This window comes from Gadus morhua, chromosome 3 (assembly GCF_902167405.1).
Source record: "Gadus morhua chromosome 3, gadMor3.0, whole genome shotgun sequence".
NCBI lineage: Eukaryota > Metazoa > Chordata > Actinopteri > Gadiformes > Gadidae > Gadus > Gadus morhua.
This window is the reverse complement of record NC_044050.1, coordinates 21,013,396-21,031,995: the sequence shown is the minus strand read 5'-3', so window position 1 is coordinate 21,031,995 and position 18,600 is coordinate 21,013,396. Positions and strand designations below refer to the sequence as shown.

Genomic DNA, 18,600 nt, shown 5'->3' with positions numbered 1-18,600 from the left:
TAACGTCTCTTTGTTATTACCTGGCCTGGGCTTCGTCAAGACTCTCGTCCGTGATGGCCATGATCTGCTGGAGAATGTCCCCGATGTCCTGCTGTGGTTGCCCGAGGTTGTGTTGCTTCCGTAGGGCGTCATGATCGCCCATGTCCCCTTGAGACAGTCCAGATAGTCCAACGAGACCCGACATTAGGCGGGCCTGGTCTTCCATACCTTTTGACAAAATGTCGTTTTGACAGGATGGGAAATAATTGTCCCAATGTGGAGCGGATGAGTGAAAAGGTGTTTCCTTTTTTTTTTTTTTTTTTTTTTAAAGAGGTAGTTGCTACAATTGGATACAGCGAGAATAGACTCGAATAGAGCTTTAAAAGTTATCCCCCAAAAATCGAAAGGAAAATAATCCAAACAAAGGCACTGACGAACAGGTCATACAATTGTGAACGAGCAGTCCTCTTTAGAGCTGGTTTGGCTTAGGCGCATATGTTTATCTGCATAACAAAGAGACATAAGAAAAAAAAGTACAGATTTACAATTGACGTGTCATTCAGTAAGTTGACACGGCGAGCAAATAAGCCTTTTTTTCTCTCTTTTTTTTTTCTTTTTTACAATCTGCGATCCGTCTTTGGCATGTGAGACCACGATCTGCACGAATCTATTCTGAGATCGGGAGTGGGACGCGCGTGTGCATGGCTTCCCTTCCACCGTCCGCTGCACGCCCGCGGCTTGGAAAGGAAAAAAAGGTAGAATGGCTGTCTTTGAAACGGTCAGCCATACAAACGACAAAGGGGAGAGTACGGACTTGACTATGAACGAGAAGAACGGCGACGCTGGATCTCTTTACCAACGTGAATCATTTCGGATTCGTGGAGAGTGCACGGCCTGTTTTCCAAATTCTAGCTTCTGTTGCCCACCACCGAGAAGATATATGCTATTGCAAACGTTGAGACATTGCTGGTGGAAACGACGCCGAGTCGTATGTAGCCTATATCCAAAGGAAGAGTTGATCCAAAAGTGACCATGTATCGCAGCCTGCTCGTCCTCGCCTTCTTCTTCTCTTCGAATAGTAGCCTTCCAATATACGACCTGCACAGTCATTAAAAGTATGCAACCGTCCCAATCCCCCTTGGAGTCGTGTTTTAAAAATACTATGTCCTGGACACTCCACACTGTCTATTTGGATTGGATTAAAAATTCCCAAAACAAAAAATGAGGCTGGCTCAGGGTATGAAGTGTTTATTCCCGTTTTCCTCCACAGAGCCTCTGGTCTCTTTCTCTCCACTCCTCCCTGTGCTGTTCTGACGAGGCTCGGCACTCGACCCCCCCATCCCTCCCCGCTACGTCAGCAGGCCCCAGGGAATAGTGCAGTTTCTTTTCACACCGCAAAGGGGCGAGTTCATCTGTTCACCATGGAAACCGTCGTTTTTTTCTATGTTTGGCGAATAATGTAGGCGAGGTTTTTTTATGTTTATATCTTACACGGGGTCACTAATGTATTTATGTACACTAGAGCCTTTTACGACAACCCCATAGCCCCATACGAGACTTGAGACTGATGATCAGGCTGTACATGTTGGACGACCACCAGCACATGGAACCCCACAAAGGAGGTGGCCCAATGACACAAAATCTGTCACCATATCAGAACTGCTGTTAAACCATTGGACAAAGTAACACATTGATTGAACAACTGGTCCAACAGGGGTATACTTATGTTACGTTATACTTCGGTAAACGGCTAGGTCTAAGCCTCTTTGTTCTAGAAAGATTGAGACATCCTTTCATCTTTGCTCTAATGAGAAAATCGCTGTTGATGAAGACAGAGCAGTGTCTGAGTCTCCACTCTTATGGCTAACGACTCAATTACCTAGATGTGTATGTGTGTCTGTGTCTCTCTGTGTGTGCGTGTGTGTGTTTGTGTGTGTGTGTGTGTGTGTGTGTGTGTGTGTGTGTGTGTGTGTGTGTGTGTGTGTGTGTGTGTGTGTGTGTGTGTGTGTGTGTGTGTGTGTGTGTGTGTGTGTGTGTGTGTGTGTGTGTTTCTATATTTGTGTGTGCCTAGTAGTAGTACACCGTGTGATAAATGGCATCATATTAACGAAGAGCCTTTTGTGGTAGCTATGTTTTTAATTCTGTGTTGTAGTTTATGTGTGGACCCAGTGGACTGGTCCATATCACTGATAGGTCTCTACCGCCACAAACTTTCACTCAACAACACTTTATAAAACCATCTCGGAAAACAACAAAACATAGTGCGTCCCTAAATCTAAATATTTTATTTACCCATAAATTGAGAGTTTGCGACAGATGTACTCCGTCCCCTCATTTGATTCTCAGCATGGTTGCCATAGCAGGGGGAGGAGTAGGGAAATAGAATGCTGGGACATTACCCCGCCCCCTCTCAGAATGATTGACGGCTGGTCTGGGAGAGGGGGGTAGGGCTGCAGCCGGTTCAGAGTTTAATTTACACCTCCACTTACCACATCCTTCTCCTTTACCCCACATCTATCTTAACAGCGTGTATGTTTGTGTGTTTGAGGGTATTTGTGTTTGTTTGCATGTGTTTTTGTGTGTTTGTGTTTTTGTGCACGTGAATGTGTGTGTTTGTGTGTGTGTGTGTGTGTGTGTGTGTGTGTGTGTGTGTGTTTGTGTGTGTGTGTGTGTGTGTGTGTGTGTGTGTGTGTGTGTGTGTGTGTGTGTGTGTGTGTGTGTGTGTGTGTGTATGTCGGTGTGTGTTTGTGTTTGTTTACATGTCCATTTGTGCATATGAGTGTGTGTGTTTCTGCGTTTTTGTGAGTGTGTGTATGATATTGTGTGTGCAATGCTTGTGTTCGGGCTGGCATGTGTCTGCATGTCATTGCTCGTTTGTGCAAAAGCTACCCGGTGTGATTGAGGCCTCCTGAGAGTATAGCGTTACAGAAAATTCCACAGCTTGATGTTTGACCCACCGGCAGCTTCTCATGTGTGTGAATGTGTGTGGTCTGCGAGTGTGGCCTCGCTGTCATTCTGATGGAGAAATGAAGCTTAATAGTGTAACGTATGAGTTAATCTCTGATACTACATGTCAACCCAAGCCGCTTTCCTCAGTCTTCTCTCTCTCTGTCCTTCTTGCAAACCTTTGCTCAGATAGAAGCATGAACCATTAATATGCAGTAACACATACACCAATGTAAATAAATAATATATATCTCATGCACATAGTCACATACCCCTGAGCTCAAACACACACACACACACACACACACACACACACACACACACACACACACACACACACACACACACACACACACACACACACACACACACACACACACACACACACACACACACACACACTATGCAGTTGATTAATTATCATTGATTGGTCAATGGTAGATTACCCAATTAAGTAAAATTCACTAAATACTCAATTCTATTTTCAGCCATATGGCACAGTCCATCCATCCCAGCCCCCCAAAAGCCACCCCTAGTGAGTTGCTCTGCATGTTGCCATGCCAACGGGGACCCGAGCACCACTGGATGTTTCATCTAAGTGTGTATCTCATCTCCCCGTTATCCTATCCGTCTCTTTCTCCTGCTCTCTCCCTCACTTTCTCTCCCTTTTTGTCTCGGTCTATTACCTATATTTTAAAATGGATAATATATTGTCTTTATATATCTGGCTTCGGAAATAATAAATAAATAAATATTATATATATATATATATATGTATGTATATATTTTTATAAATACTGTATATATTTTTATATATATTGTGGGCCTGGTAGCAGTAGCTTATAAATCAGAATAAACCGGATTTCCTTGAATTTAATAAACAAATAATAGACAGATTTAAATGTGTATTCGGCTTAGTTTTGCAACCAAATTAATTCTGTTTAAAAATCCCTTGAACTGTTGTTGCAATGTGTCCATACGACAGGTCACCTTAACAGGCTCTTAAATTAAACCAATGTTTTGCTTGTGTCTGTTTGGGAGGAGTATGGATTTTCTAGTGTTTCCTCCCCTCGTGGCTCTTTTTCTTACCCTTTCTTTGCTTTTCTGTGTCGTCATCTCATGAACATTTCATGCTCCCTCTCCTCCCAATTATCTCGTTGAATGTGTCTTACCTTAAATCGCACTAACCTTCTTTATTTTTCGGCTCTCCCTTGCCCTTTTCTCTATCACCCTCCCCCCTCTATTATCCTTCCCTCCGTTGCTCCATCCCTCACTCTCTAAAGGCTCTGCCTCATTTTCATGTAAATGAGAATCGATTCTTCTCTCAACACCCTTACCCCTCCGCCTATCCTTCCCCCAACACACCTACACCTACGTGCATTTAAGAAAACTGCTTCCTACGGAGGAAAATCCATGTTGGTTCCCTTGTGTTTTTAAATTGAGGACGGGAATGCAGAGCTTATGTAGGGTACATACTGTGTGATACAGAAGAGAATATCAATTCATATATTGCTTTTAATAAACAAGATATTGATCATGAACACGCTATATTGGACACGCTCTGAAAATGTATGGACAACAACAGTCTCCGATGGACCTCGGCAAATAAACCATATCCTCCAACATGAGTTATGGGGCCACCTTGTGGTCAGATCACGTAACGATTTTTCCAGAGTCAATTTACATGAAGAGAAAGGCTGTTGGGAATTGAAGTAATCGCGGAACTAGTACTTCCTGATTTGAAAGTGACAACAATACAAGAAGTTTCAAGGGGATTCGAAAACGTTGTAGGGGTCACACAGGACTGCACAGGAGATCGAGAAATTATACACAAGTCTACCGTAAGTATTTATTTTAAGATTATAAGAGAACATTTACGGGAATAAACAAACTGTACAAAGTTTTCACCATGTATCATCCAACTTCTGACTATTGTGCCTTTCTGCTGCTGAACCTGGCCTGTATTGGTTTCAAGCTGTCAGTATGCTATGTCGATCCGTATGCATTGCCCTTAATGTTGAACTATATCCACTCCCCAAATGGATATGTATACATAGGTTAACATTGTGTACATCTATAAGTATACATTATGTAACGTTAGGCTACACGATGTAGGGAAGACCTTTTTCTACATCATTCAACACATACTTAGGCCAGCTAACGTAGGCCAACCTGATGTCTTTGATGGTTTTTACTACTCATATTAGCACTATGCCTACCTAGAAATGGCATTATGTCCTTAGGTATTCCTACACATAGGGCCCAACCAAATAAAGTTTCGACTTAAAATGTTTTGACCGCCCTTTGTGATAGCGGTGACATTTGTCTTACGTTACTATGGAAGGTTTAATGTCAGCGTGCAGCTTCATGTTATTTCTAATCCTTCTCAGATGTCTCTGATGGAGCGAGGGGGTGTACCCATCAGTCCAGTGACTGGATTAGCATGGACCTCAAATAGCGGTACCTGTCCAAAAGACTTCAGTCTGGTAGGATCCAATCACAGATGGATTTGATGTTGATGTTCAAGGACCGACCTATTAATATGTGAAATTGATTAGTGTACGGACAAAATCCTAAAGTACCCTCCGTTTTCTTCTGTTGATTGTGTTTCTCATAGATAACCATCACTGAGGATGGGGCCGCTGCCAACTTCACACGCAGCTTTGCAATGAGGGCCGGCTACTATCTTTGTTATAGCAAGGTAGGAATCTTACTGACTTCTATTATCTCTGATACTTCATACAAAGTGGCTCTCACTCCTAACCTCACTTACTCTGACCTGAACATCCTATTCTAGGAACAGTCTGGGGGGGTGGTGCTGGCTGATGTCAGAATCCTCTCAGAAAAGGATGCTATTCCTCATGGGTATCGCTTCATCGCAGAACACCTAGAGCCTAGTAAGAAAGTGTTACACATGCACAAGCACAGTTGGCTGTATTCATGACAGTGGATCCACATATAGATGCAACATAATTGCTGTTATTTGCCTTTAGGTCATTTGCCAGAGGCTTTTATGCCAGGGGCTTAGCAAAAGAGACAGAATTTGTATATATCTGTAATGTATGTTCAGGTATGGGACAGGTCTGAAGGGTTGCTACAGTACAGACTTCCATTGGCTAGGAATCAAACACCACAGTCACTAAGTACTTCTGAATTACTATTGGGTGTCTGTGTGTGTCTGTGTGTGTGTGTGTGTGTGTGTGTGTGTGTGCTTCCTCAGGGGCGTCGGTGTCGAAGAGGAAGCGTATGTGTGTGCGTGTGGTTCCGATGGGGAGCGTGGACACTGCGGTGCTGGATCTCAAAGTGACTGCCAGGAGCAAAATGATGTTGCAGCACTACACATGTGTGGGGTAAGTCTTTCACCACTGGTCGTACAAACTCAAGGTGCAATCATTTAAGTACACACATCTGTCCTCTCCTATTTGGTTTTATACTGCATTCATTACACCTGCACCATTACATGGTTTTGCATTTTCTATATTATTTAAACTAGAATATCTCTGGTCCATTTTTGTGGTCTCCCTCTCCCTCTCCTGAGATTGTAATACTAATAATAATACTTAGATTAACAGCATATCCACCTGTACCTTCACTTTGTCCAGAGACATCCATGGGTATGTGATTTGGTGTAAAACGGGCCCGTTTACCAACCCGATACCGCAAGCCAAGCCTCGGAGTGTCAGCCTGGACCTCCGCAGACTCTCTCTGGATCCGTCTGTCCAGCCCAGCCTTCCACCCAGGTATTCCTTTCAGTGAGCATTATGCTGTTGGTCTTGAATGTGGCAGCTCTCCATTTTTTCAGTTTGAGTATTGAAACATTGCCTTTTGGTATGTAAGTATTTTGATACGATGTGTCACAGATAAAAGTAAAGGACGGTACTAGTAATAAGTGCTAGTTATAAGAGTTAAAAATAGTGTCCATGGCCAGAGTAGAACCCAAGCCTTTACCAGGAATTGTAACCATAGACCAAATAGGAAAACACTACTGGAGATGCCGGGGATTGAACCCGGGGCCTCATACATGCAAAGCATGCGCTCTACCACTGAGCTACATCCCCTTCCATGTTATGTTATTCCGGAGTTGCCTATATTTTTATGTAAGACGCATGCTCTTCAAAGACATTAAAAGATACCATTACAACACATGACAACATTTAGGGCTGAACGATTTTGGGGAAATAATCTAATTGCGATTATTTTGACCAATATTGCGATTGCGATTTAATGTGCGATTTCTATAATTTATTAAGTTCCTTATGTTGTGTTATATTCACTAAAAAATAAATAAATCATTCTTTAATATGACCAACACAACAGTGGAAGCAGTCAACATAAAAACTGCTCTTTCCTTTAGGCCAGGCCGATGTGTTGAGATTAATTTATATTATAAACTTATTTGTTTAACTATTGAATTGTTAAATAAAATAAATAAATAAATGAATCGTACTGATATCCAGTCAGTAACGGTAACAAATCGCTTTTTTTTTGCAGCCTTTGCGATTTGCATACCCCGTTCTACTACATCGCGATTTCGATTTGAATTCGATTAATCGTTAAGCCCTTACAACATTCTTATACATATTTTTTATTGATTTATTTTTATTATGGCAACAGGAATGGCAACACATTTTAAACAACATTTATTATTCTCCAGTTAATACTGGTTTTATTTGGAAATAAACCCAAAAAAATAAACAAGAAATGTGGAAGTATCTTGCAGAGGCCTAACCTCAATAGAACAAAGGAGGCAGTTATTTGAATAAAATAGTGAGTTGTCCTATCACCAGCTTTCTCTTTCTTGTTGCATCCAAAGTAACCCACCTACCCAGCCCTCTATGAAGCTCAGCATGAGGCGCAAAGACGTCACGCAGAATCATGTGGATGTCACCACAGGTTGGCCAAGACTGCTTCTATAAGTTAAATTAATGCTAATAAGATGTTAACCTTAAGCTTCTCTTCACAAGTTTTTGATAAATTAACATTTGAACTTTTTTTTTTTTTTTCTGTTACTTACTTTATTTGTTAACTTCTTTGCTATCCAAGTCAAGGCTAGTCAAGCTGGTTAAGGTATCTGCAAACAAAGAATAATGATTGACTCTTTATTGTATTGTAAACCATAATGTTTTGGATCAACTCAATGAAAATATGTTCATGTTCCAAAGCCATCGATGGAGTTCCCTTCACTCTTCACCCAAAATATGACTTCCAAACTTCCAAGGTGTGTTTATGTTTTTCTTTCTTTCTTTCTTCTTCCATTTACAAATGACCGTCTCTTAAAGAATAGATCATATAACATTATTTTTCCCAGAATCTACAGCTGAACCCACAATTGGATGACATTCGTATAAAATCACTCCAAGACATTGAAAATGAGGTATGACCTTTTCAACAGTTCAATACCGCACCACACTATACTCTACATTTCACAGTTTTTATTGTACAGTGATGTTCATGACACTTGAACTGTTCCTTTGCATTTTCAGTATAACTACACTTTTGCTGTCGAGGAACACGCAGCAAAAAGGACAAGGCCTTCAGCTTTGACTAAGGTTGCCTCATAGTGTTAACACCCTTCACACTTAGACCTCCCATGCCATAAGACCCTTGGACATCGGATGTGTTCCTGAAAAGTTGTCAGTATGATTCCTCACGTCATCGTTAAGTGAAACGTTTGTAATATTTGAAATTGGTTAAATATGCAATACAACTGAATCTGATTCATATCTGTCTGAGAAACTTTTATCATACAAGGGTTTATGTTATGTCTTGGGTAAAGGTGATGGTTAATATAATCCCATTACATAGTTTTGATTTGCCAAAGGAAGTGAGAAACTGTTGAGGGGGTTGTTGGGGCTGTTACATTTTTTCCTTTCACTTCCTTTCATCACACTATTTACATATCTAAATGTATATTTTTGTTATTATTATATAGATCTATCGTATATATATATATATATATATATATATATATATATATATATATATATATATATATACATACATATATCTATGACGTTGTACACTACAGAATGTGGAAAGCAAACTAGATGATTGTAGATGTATATCTCTGACGCAGTTCCAATCAACCAAGTCTATCCTCTTTTATTACATATTAATTACACATTCATCATTGTGGCCCATTAAAGATTTCATGGGACTGGGCAAACATTGTTTGATGTGTGGCATGTGGTACGTGTATATTTATGACTGAAGCTCATTTGTATATCAGTGGGTGGTGGGTAGACTTTGGATATCAATTATGTACATTCATACACAATTGTTGGGGGAAAAACATTTACTGCATTTAAGGGCCATGGTTCATTACATCTAATATGCATAACATAATGTTGATTGGATTGATGTATCTATTGTATGTTGTGCTTTATTTGTCACATTTGTCTCTTTTGACTTTATTTGTCACGACGATGTCGGTTACAGAGAGAATACTTCTTCAGTTGTCATCTTTGGGACATTATGGGGAAATACTTAATAATTTGTGGAATATATTTATGATATGTTTAATAGAACAATAAAGGCTTGGGAACAATTTAAAATAAATATTCTGTTTTCTTTTAAGGGGCATACTTGAAGGCACCAAGCAGATGTACTATAGCGAAAGCCTATTTTATCGTGCTGCATGTCCCATTGCTGGAAGTAGAAGAGTTGTTTTGCTTTTGACTTGGTACATCTATTTAAATCTGATATTATAGTGTACCCTGAGGCACAATTTTGTTCAGTTGGAACCATTTATGACTGATATGTGAAAGTGATCCGGTTTGTATTGCAAGAAAGAGGTCCAGTGATTTGTAGACAGCTAATAGTAGTTCCCCTCATTGTTTGCACTGAGCGGAGTTTAAGCATATGGTTACAGCATGTAGCCTACTAGGCACATCCAAATAAAAGTAGACCTGGGGACGGTTTTTTCCAGGTTCTTGATCAAGGAAGGTCATATTTCATGGCATGGTCAGACAATAGAGATTTGATAGATGTTGGAAGATGTATTTTGTGAGTGCTATGCTTTTGTGGCTCTGCATGTTTCTACATTTTCAAAAACAATTTAGTTAGGAAAACCAAAATAACTAAGATTTGAGGTTATGATTGCCTATCAATATCATATGATTGTAATATAATACAGGCACTGATATTTGTCAAACACTCTAAAACCATACTTTTTTCCAATCAGAAATTAATTTCAACAAGCACATTTTGTTGGGCACTTCAAATAAATAGTTCCTTTGAATACCCATAGGGGGAGCAGCATCCCAGACATCCAATCATATGAAAAAGAAGTAGAAGCAATATCTACCCTCCCCTTCTATCACGTCTCATGCAGTCTGGCCTTGTGCTTGGAGTGTTCAATCCAAGCCGACAGTAACAAAAAGAAGGAATGGAAGGCAGAGGGTATGGTTCAGGTAGGAAGAACTCTCAATAAGCATTCACGGGAACATCAGTGAGTTATCCGCACAATAGGTTTACGCATTGTTACGTCATGGATCGCCGCGTTACTAACATACTGTTAGCTTGCTGATTTAACGATGCGTTTACGGCTTTGTTTCAGCCTAGAGCATATCTCAAAAGCGTTAGCACGGTCTAAAATGTGTCATTCGAAAGAAACGCAATACCTTGAATGTCATACCGACACCGATGAAGTTGTGGTGGTTTTATATAATTAATGTCTTAACGTTACAGCTAACGTTGGCGATTGCACCGATAGTGGCGACTATCACCGGTACCTGGTCGGGTGGCAATCTTTTAGCCCCCTTTCTGTTGAGAGGATGGGCCAAAATCCTAATGTACTTACAGTTTAGCAAGTATTATTCTGCAAACCGTTCTATCTGCCGTTAATCTTGTTAAAATGGAGCCTGGCACCAAATTGACTCATAAAGCTAATAAAATGGCCGCCAGACTATTCGCTCATTACTTGGAACAGCGCTATCTAGCTTTGACATAAGTCGTTTACCGTTGGTTTTGGATATGATACTTATGCTATTTATTTATTTATTAGAGGAATGAATTTGCTGGATACACATTAGCCACATCGGCTAAACTGGTTGATATGGTTGCATGTTTCTTACTCCCATTGTCTCACGCAGGATACTCCAGCTGGGGAGGCGGGGGGTCGGGCAGCAGAGGTAGGGGGAAAAAAAAGTCCATGTAGTGTCTCAAAAAATAATGACTATAACCCAAGATTATGGCTCTATAGACGAGTTAATAATGACCAATCTACTACTTGATTATTATAGGTTCCAACAGCTTTGACATGTATGGTGGTGGTGGTGGTGGAGGAGGTGGAGGCGGCGGCGGCGGAGGTTATAAAGACTCGATGTCCGGTCTTGGAGGATATGGAGGAAGTGGGCAAATGAAGAGGGGTCTCTCCGGAGGCTCCCTGCTCTCCTCCTCAAGTTCAAATGCAGATGCAGTCATTGCCAAGATTAACCAACGCCTGGATATGCTCACACAGTTGGAGGGAGGGATGAAAGGTGGTCGCAGTGACAGGTATGGTGCTTTTCCAGTTATCTGTGAGAATACTGGCGTGTTCTTTATTACCTGGATCTCAATACATTTGCTGTTGACATCCAGACTCCAGTCAAAATTGTATTCATTAGTTCATTACAAAATTACATTTATCTTATACTTGTCATGGAAGATTAGGGGTTATAAATCGTAATGCAAGTCAACACGCTCACATTCAAGGATTTGGCCATTTCAACAAAATTGCTTGTCCTTCCTTTTAGAGCCTATTACTTATGCATATGCAACACTAGAGAACACACCGACAAACTAGAATTGTCTTGTTATTTTGCTTGTGGTGTCCATCATTTGTTCTACAGTGATTAGTCTCATTCACTACTGCATGTCCATTTATTTATGCCGCTTCATATGTGAGGACTAATAGATGAATCCAGTGTTTTGTTAAAAATATAAGATCTTAATTGGACGACTATTGATTGATTTACAGTTTCAATCGTTGGGTCTTATCGGCCAGGTTTCACACACTCTTCAATTAGAACATCAATGGACATAGCAACAGTTCTCTCCAAGTGTTTTGAGTTGCTATTAGAAATCGGAGGGGCCGTAACCAATATACTCTTATTTCATTGTACACTAAAGTGCCATTTTTGACCCTGCGAGAATCAAGGCATGTGTGGATCAAGTCAGCAAATTGTTGTAGTTGCGCCAAAGTTGTATGATTCAGGCTCTGTTCCTGTAAGGGGTTTTAAACCGTCCTATAAAATGACGACCTTTCTATAGATGGCTGCAATCATCGTCATAATACTTGCAATCAGTCCTTTGTCCGCATGCAGGGAAATGTCGACTATAGTGTATAATTAGGTCACCAGGTATATCACCCACACTTGACTACTATACTGTGGGGGGTGTGGCTATCAAAACGCCTGTCCTGGGATTTCTTTGAGGAATGATTTCTGATGTCCGTACACGATGGTTCTTGGATGAAGTTTCTCTTGATTGAAGCGATGTATTTGTATGCGTTTCCTCGCAAAACTATACCACCCTAAAAAGAAAAACGCCCTATAAATGCATTCATTCAACATCACCCATCACCTTCTATCTAACTACAGATATTTCTGTATGTGCCAAGGATACCTCAATAAACCCCTACCTGTTATATTTATATTCAACTATGAAGTTACAACGTGTAATCATACAGTCTTTAAAGCTTACTGACTGGTCTGGACTGTCTTACCTGCCTCTATACTTGATGAATCCCGAACTCCAGCTCTCCCTAGTTGCTTCCAAGGCTAGGGCTTTCCAAGACATGCAGACGGGCATGAAAGTTCTTGAAATCCCCAACCCACAAGTAACTGGTAACCTTTGAGACCTCCAGTGTATGCACAAAATTGGAAGAGTGTAACCCCTTCTTCCATTTAAAAAAGAAAGTGGATCTGTGGCCACATCCAGACTGATGGTTTTGGTTCTTATGTGGTTCACTGAAAAGTTGGATTGGGAGAACTAAGAGCGAGAGAGGGAAAGCGAGAACATGGAGGAGAAGGGCAGCCAGGTGGAGAAATCCAAACCTGCCTGCCTCCCTCACTCTCTGCTCTTCCTCCCCCTCCCCCCCCCTTCCTCGCAGGTTTGACCAGTACGAGTCATTCGACTCGCGCCAACCCTCGCTGGCCTCTTCCCGAGATCTCTACAGATCTAGCAGCAGCAGTAACTATGGTTATGGCGATAACCGGGGGGACAGCATGCTGTTGGGACAGCGCGGAGGCTCAGGCTTCACAGGGGGCGTTGGGCTAGGGCTGGGAGGAGGAGGCGGCGGCTACGACACCCCCTCCCCATCCTACGGCGTCGCTAAGATGCGACAGAATATGAGGGACTCCTTCGGCAGTGGCCAGGGAGCCGGCTCAGGAGGTGGAGGATGGGTGAGCGCCGGCCGCCGTTCCCCCAGAAGGGGTGGCAATGCCGGGGGCCGAGGAGCTGGAGGAGGCTTTGGAAGCCGAAAGCCCGACCCCACTCCCTTAGGAGGAGGTGGTCGCGGAGGGGGGCCCCCCCACCGGGGCCACTCCCCAGGAGGTGGAAGGGGAAAGCTCCCATCCCTCCTGGCCAACCGGATGTACCCTGAGAGCGGGGGCTTCCACCAGGGCTCCGGCCAAGGCCCCCACGACTTCCCCGGAAGGCATTTTGGAGGGGGCCCACGAGCTGGCCGCCAGCGGGGCCGCAAAAGACCCCTTAACCGAGTAAGTACCTCCAGTGGGAATACTGAACCTCCAACACTGGACAGTAGTGAGGACCTTCTTTGAAAGACCTCCATTTATACCCTCTACCAGCTCACAGGCCAACCATACATGCTGGAATCTGTATGCAATCTGTTGCCTCATGTCCCCATCAATCCCAAATGTGTCACTAGTCTCTGGTCGTCCTCCATGAACACCCAACCAGTGTAAACGGCCCAAAATATCCTCATCAAGATTAATTGCATTCGCCTCAGAGTAATTGTCCAGTAAGCGCCACACTCGTCCTTATTGTCTACTGCATCTCTGGAGGTTTTCGTCTTGGACGTGGATTTGTGTTTAATTGACTTTGCGGGACTTGGCTAATGCTATTGAATGAATTCCTGTCAGAAGGGAGTGCATTGCAATAGTATTGACACAAGTAACATGAATCAAAATCTAGTTTAAGGTATTAAATATCAACATTTAACAAATGGTTATTGACCCTCTTGGAGGTGAGTTGGTTTAGTTGGTGTTTTCCATTCGAGTTCTCCTAACTATTATTGGAAGAGACGGTACAAACTTGAGATGCTTGTCTATCGATGTATTCCAGTCTATTCTTAAATTTACTGGATTTTGGCCTCCAGTGTTTCAGTATTTTCCTTTGACTCACTGGAATGTTTCCTGTAATAATTGTTAATGTTATGAAACCTTAAGAATATACTTGTTTTGAATTTGCTGTCATACAATGCTTACACAAACATGGTGTTAAGCTCTGGGAGTAAATTCCGCTATTCGATAGAAAAACTCTATTTTTGCTGTTTTTCTTTTTGATGGGAGTGCATTTGTTTTACATGGCAAGCACTATCAAGGATTTGGGTGGGTTTACCTGCCAGGCATTAAATGTCAAACATACATTGATCAGCGATATAGAGGTCAATAATCCCATGCAACCCCAGGAGTTTTTGCAATCTATTTCTGTCACTGATTATTGTGAGTGCTATTTTAGTTTGAGGCCGCGAAGCAGGTGAAACCCCAGCGTGATGGACAGAAGAAGAGGAAACAGACGTTGGTTGAGGGAGACGAACCAGAGTCAAAGATGAACAAGACCGATGCTGAAGGGGCTGACGCAGACAAAGGTACAGTTGTCACTATTGGCAGTGAGCACTGCTTAAGATGATCCGCAGCCTTTTCGTTTTTCCAGTGCATGACGGTTGCTTGTCTTAATGTGTTCCATTAGATAACGTTGAGCTCGAATCTGAGGCTGACCAGGGTGAAGAGAAGACTCAATCAGGGGTAAGTTAATTTAGTTTTGCTTGAACTCTTTTTCCTTTTTCTTTAAGTAATTAAAGTGGCCCACTCAACGTTTTCATAATACTGAAAATGCAAGGGTTTTCTCCAGTGGGCCGTAGGTTAAATTTATATTGTTTTAACTCATTTGGCGATAGTGCCATTAGAGACCTTTTGATTTGATGCGTCACATTTTAACTCGGCAAATTTCCTCACAGGAGAATCAGCAAGAAGAGGATGGGGAGCAAGGTATGCTTACCCAGTCACTCATATTTTATTTAAATGCACAACACACTTGCAATGTACCTCTTGAATGAAGTAAACCGTGTGCTAAATATACAATTTTATTAATATTTATTTTGTTTTGATTCTGCCATCCCTTCTAGATGCATCCAAACAAGATGACGACTCAGACGCCATGACATCCCCGCAGGGAAAAGGCTTGGGTCAGGGCCAAGACAAGAACCCCAAACTCAAGAAGCGGAGGGGCTTCCTGGAAAGGTCAGGCGGCAAAGTTAACTCCCAGAGGTCAGAACTACCTACTACATCCATTAACCTCCTCCCTCTTTTCCCTTCCTTTTGATCTCGAACCACTGTGTCATCCTTCTGTGTAGACCAACCCTTAACAACTGGGAACCTTCTTTCTCACCTCTTCCTCCACCCCACTTTTGTCCCTTGTGGTTTTATCTTCCTTGTGACATCTCCCTGATGTCAGTCCCGTCTTGTCAGATGGTTGATCACTGTGAATCTTCTTCCTACGGGATTACTTTAATTAATGTCACACTTGACCACTTCGACCCATCGTCCTTTTTTGATAATGTGTGCAAACATGTCTGATTGGCTTTGACCTCCTGATGTGTAACGGACTACGTTTCCTACGATGCAGGGTTATGTTTGCTTGCTCCGTGTGTAAGTTCCGTTCGTTCTACAAAGAAGACATGGCCGTCCATCTACAGAGCCGCTTCCATAAGGACCACTTTAAATTCCTGTCCAGCCAGCTGTCCAAGCCAACCACAGACTTCCTACAGGTGACCCATCCACACTCATCTGTCCTCAATACAAATTTGTCGCTAAGGGAATTCTTTTTGACATCATTGTTTTTATTTTTTAGGAATACTTGCAGAACAAATTTGACAAGACAAAACAGAGGGTTAGTCAGTTGGAAAACCACAGCGCTGCAATCTGCCAAGTCTACAAAGAACAGGACCTAACTAGGGGTAAGGTGTGTGTGTGTGTGTGTGTGTGTGTGTGTGTGTGTGTGCGTGTGCGTGTGCGTGTGCGTGCGTGCGTGCGTGCGTGCGTGCGCGCGCGCGAAAATGACCCTTGTATTCATATGACAGAGATCGGTATGGAGCACTTCATGAGGAAAGTAGAGGCTGCCCACTGCGCCGCATGTGACCTGTTCATACCTATGCAACACCACCTGATCCAGAAGCACATCAAATCCCCTGATCACAACTACAACCGCAAGGTAAGAAGGCTCAATCCCCAATCTTCACTTGAGGAACCAATGTGTATAAGTGACGTAAGCCATAACACCGAATCCTGTTTATGCACACGGCGGTGTCTGAACATGCTTAAGCCTGCTCCCCCGGTCTGACTGGTGGTGTCTTGTTTGTTTACAGGGTATGATGGAGCAGTCGAAGAGAGGCAGTCTGTCTGTGGCTCGCAGCATACTTAACCACAAGATTATTGGCAAGAAACTGGAGAGTTATCTCAAGGTAAATATCCCACAGCCAGGGTTATCTGCTCTGCTTTTGTTGTTGGTGCTTCAGCAGCCTGCCCTTCGCATGGCCTGAAACCGCGTTGTCTGTCTAGTGGGAATGCAGCCAGGTCTGAATGGGATTAACTAATTAAAACGTGTACCATGACGGCTTCTGAACCAGATGTCAGCCATCTGCAACAGTGTTTGTGGAAGTTGTTAATATTTATTATGCAACACATAAGAGTTCTGCTTTACTTGTGCAGCTTGTTCGTGTTGCGATTACACTTGTTGTATTCCAAACCATCCATAGAGTGCCTCATGGGCAAAAGTGTACCAGCACATTGCAGCCATGTCTGCACCGATGTGTGGGGCTGAACTTGACTCGGTGTTGAAATGGCCGTTCCCTCTACAGGGTGAAAATCCGTTCACCGGGAACCAAGACGAGCAGGACCCCGAGGACTCCATGGTGATGGAGGTGACCGACGGCATGAAGGAGATGGGCGACGGCGATGACGGCGGCCAGAAGAACGACAGCCAGTCAATAAAGGAGGAGCCTGCCATCGAAGGGGAGACTGCTCAGGAGGTGGCTGAGGGAGAAGGAGCGGAGGGGGAAAAGATGGAGCAGGAGCAGCAGCAGCAGGAGGAGGAGGAGCAGGAGCAGCAGCAGCAGCAGGAGCAGCAGCAGCAGCAGGAGGAGAAAGAGCAGGAGGCGGCAGCACAGCAGGGGGGAAATAAGGTGGAGGAGGAAGAAGAAGAAGAGGAAGAAGGCTTTGAGGTTGGAGATGACGAAGGTTATGTTGTAGAGGATGAGATCGGTGAAGATGCTGTGCAGGGCGAGTTGGACGAGGAAGAGGGAGTAGAAGCAACAGCCGGAGAAGTGGAAGGGGACAAGAATGGCAGTGATGGTGCTGTGCTTGAGTGACTGTAGTGGCCTCTCACTGCAAACTCTTATCTGGACCAGTTAACATGTTTCCTAGTCCTTCCATCGCTGCCCTTTCGCCGCCTACCCTGAATTACCATAACGTACATGCCAGTGTCCTGAGGTTTCTTACAAAGACGAAGCAAAAATGTATTTCATGTTTTGTTTGTAACCCAAATTTTCTTGTGCCTTTTTTTTTTTTTTTTTTTTTTTTCGTTTTTATTGAAAGTGTCTGGTATCAAGTGGTAAATTCTGCCCTCCCCCGACTAACAGTACATAAAATGTAATCCCTTGCCAGTCAGTGTTGTTGGCAAATGATTACATTTACACTTCCCAATGTTAATATCCTGGAAAGATTAAAGTTATGTCTTTAGAATTGGTTTAGGAACTAATCCGTTGTCTCTTGTGCAACAAAGGTTTTGTTCTATTAAGTAAATAAAAAATGTGTTTGATAAATCCATTGTGGTGTGACTTGGGTAATTAAAGTAATACTTTCACTACTGTAATTAAAGTCATTCTTCAGGGCAAACATTTTTTTGATATTTGGTAAATCAAAGGTCGCTTAATGTGTTATGTTGTATCATTGCAATATAATCATTGGATGACAGACTATACTTGTATGCATCAGTAGACAAATCTTCAAGCCTTATTTCAGTTTAAAGCTTTAAATGCTTTACCGTGTCAAATGCTCATACCTTTAGGTCTATACGTATTTTTATTTTCCTTTGGGTGTAATAATATCCGCACAGACAGTGCGCCACCTTGTGGATATTACTCTATCCTCATATTACTCTGAAGTACTCTATTCTATCAAACGTCCACACCGGCCGTCCATAATAAAATAACCTTGACCAAACGTGGTATACATTGTAGTCAATTTTTTAAAAACATATTGTTGAGGATGCAAATGTGTGATTTGTTATTTATAATTCCAAAAATCTCGACATGTCTAAAATAAGGATTATTTTGTGGGTCGTATAGGGATATATAATGGATAACAAGGAATAAGCTTATCGTTCAAATATTTTCAAATTTTATTCCTAGTTGAAATATTTTCATGGTGTTGCATGAGCTTCTACATACAGGCA

The 18,600-nt window shown here is 42.4% G+C and overlaps 3 protein-coding genes and 1 non-coding gene across 7 annotated transcripts in view; 2 read left to right on the top strand and 2 right to left on the bottom strand.

Moving 5' to 3' along the window:
• LOC115539909 (pre-B-cell leukemia transcription factor 1) overlaps positions 1–1,312 on the bottom strand; it is a 13,613-nt gene extending 12,301 nt beyond the window's left edge. Inside the window, exon 1 of the mRNA XM_030350788.1 lies at positions 21–1,312. Within this exon, the coding sequence (XP_030206648.1) occupies positions 21–205 (185 nt within the window). The 5' untranslated portion in view covers positions 206–1,312. The remainder of the gene's footprint in view (positions 1–20) is intronic.
• Positions 1,313–4,608: 3,296 nt separating this feature from the next.
• mvb12a (multivesicular body subunit 12A) lies at positions 4,609–9,483 on the top strand. Of its 3 annotated transcripts, none has more exons than XM_030352201.1 (10): positions 4,609–4,766; positions 5,316–5,411; positions 5,543–5,626; positions 5,723–5,822; positions 6,146–6,275; positions 6,528–6,665; positions 7,739–7,818; positions 8,088–8,143; positions 8,234–8,299; positions 8,409–9,483. In XM_030352201.1, exons 2-10 carry the CDS (start codon positions 5,316–5,318, stop codon positions 8,484–8,486), a joined length of 828 nt encoding a protein of 275 aa, XP_030208061.1. In that variant the 5' UTR covers positions 4,609–4,766; the 3' UTR covers positions 8,487–9,483. The 3 variants fall into 3 exon arrangements, with proteins under 3 accessions (XP_030208061.1, XP_030208063.1, XP_030208062.1); XM_030352202.1 differs by having other exon boundaries at positions 4,631–4,766; positions 5,289–5,411; XM_030352203.1 differs by lacking the exon at positions 5,316–5,411 and having other exon boundaries at positions 4,629–4,766.
• Positions 6,912–6,983, bottom strand: trnaa-ugc (transfer RNA alanine (anticodon UGC)). Its single transcript has one exon. It is a non-coding gene; the product is annotated as a tRNA-Ala (tRNA).
• Positions 9,484–10,201: 718 nt separating the features above from the next.
• Positions 10,202–18,365, top strand: akap8l (A kinase (PRKA) anchor protein 8-like). Of its 2 annotated transcripts, none has more exons than XM_030351685.1 (13): positions 10,202–10,337; positions 11,019–11,057; positions 11,169–11,421; positions 13,019–13,625; positions 14,608–14,737; positions 14,839–14,894; positions 15,107–15,137; positions 15,275–15,416; positions 15,775–15,916; positions 16,000–16,105; positions 16,229–16,359; positions 16,514–16,609; positions 17,006–18,365. In XM_030351685.1, the coding sequence occupies exons 1-13, from the start codon at positions 10,313–10,315 to the stop codon at positions 17,513–17,515; spliced, it is 2,268 nt and encodes a 755-aa protein (XP_030207545.1). In that variant the 5' UTR covers positions 10,202–10,312; the 3' UTR covers positions 17,516–18,365. The 2 variants fall into 2 exon arrangements, with proteins under 2 accessions (XP_030207545.1, XP_030207546.1); XM_030351686.1 differs by having other exon boundaries at positions 10,313–10,337; positions 15,275–15,389.
• Positions 18,366–18,600: the final 235 nt, after the last annotated feature.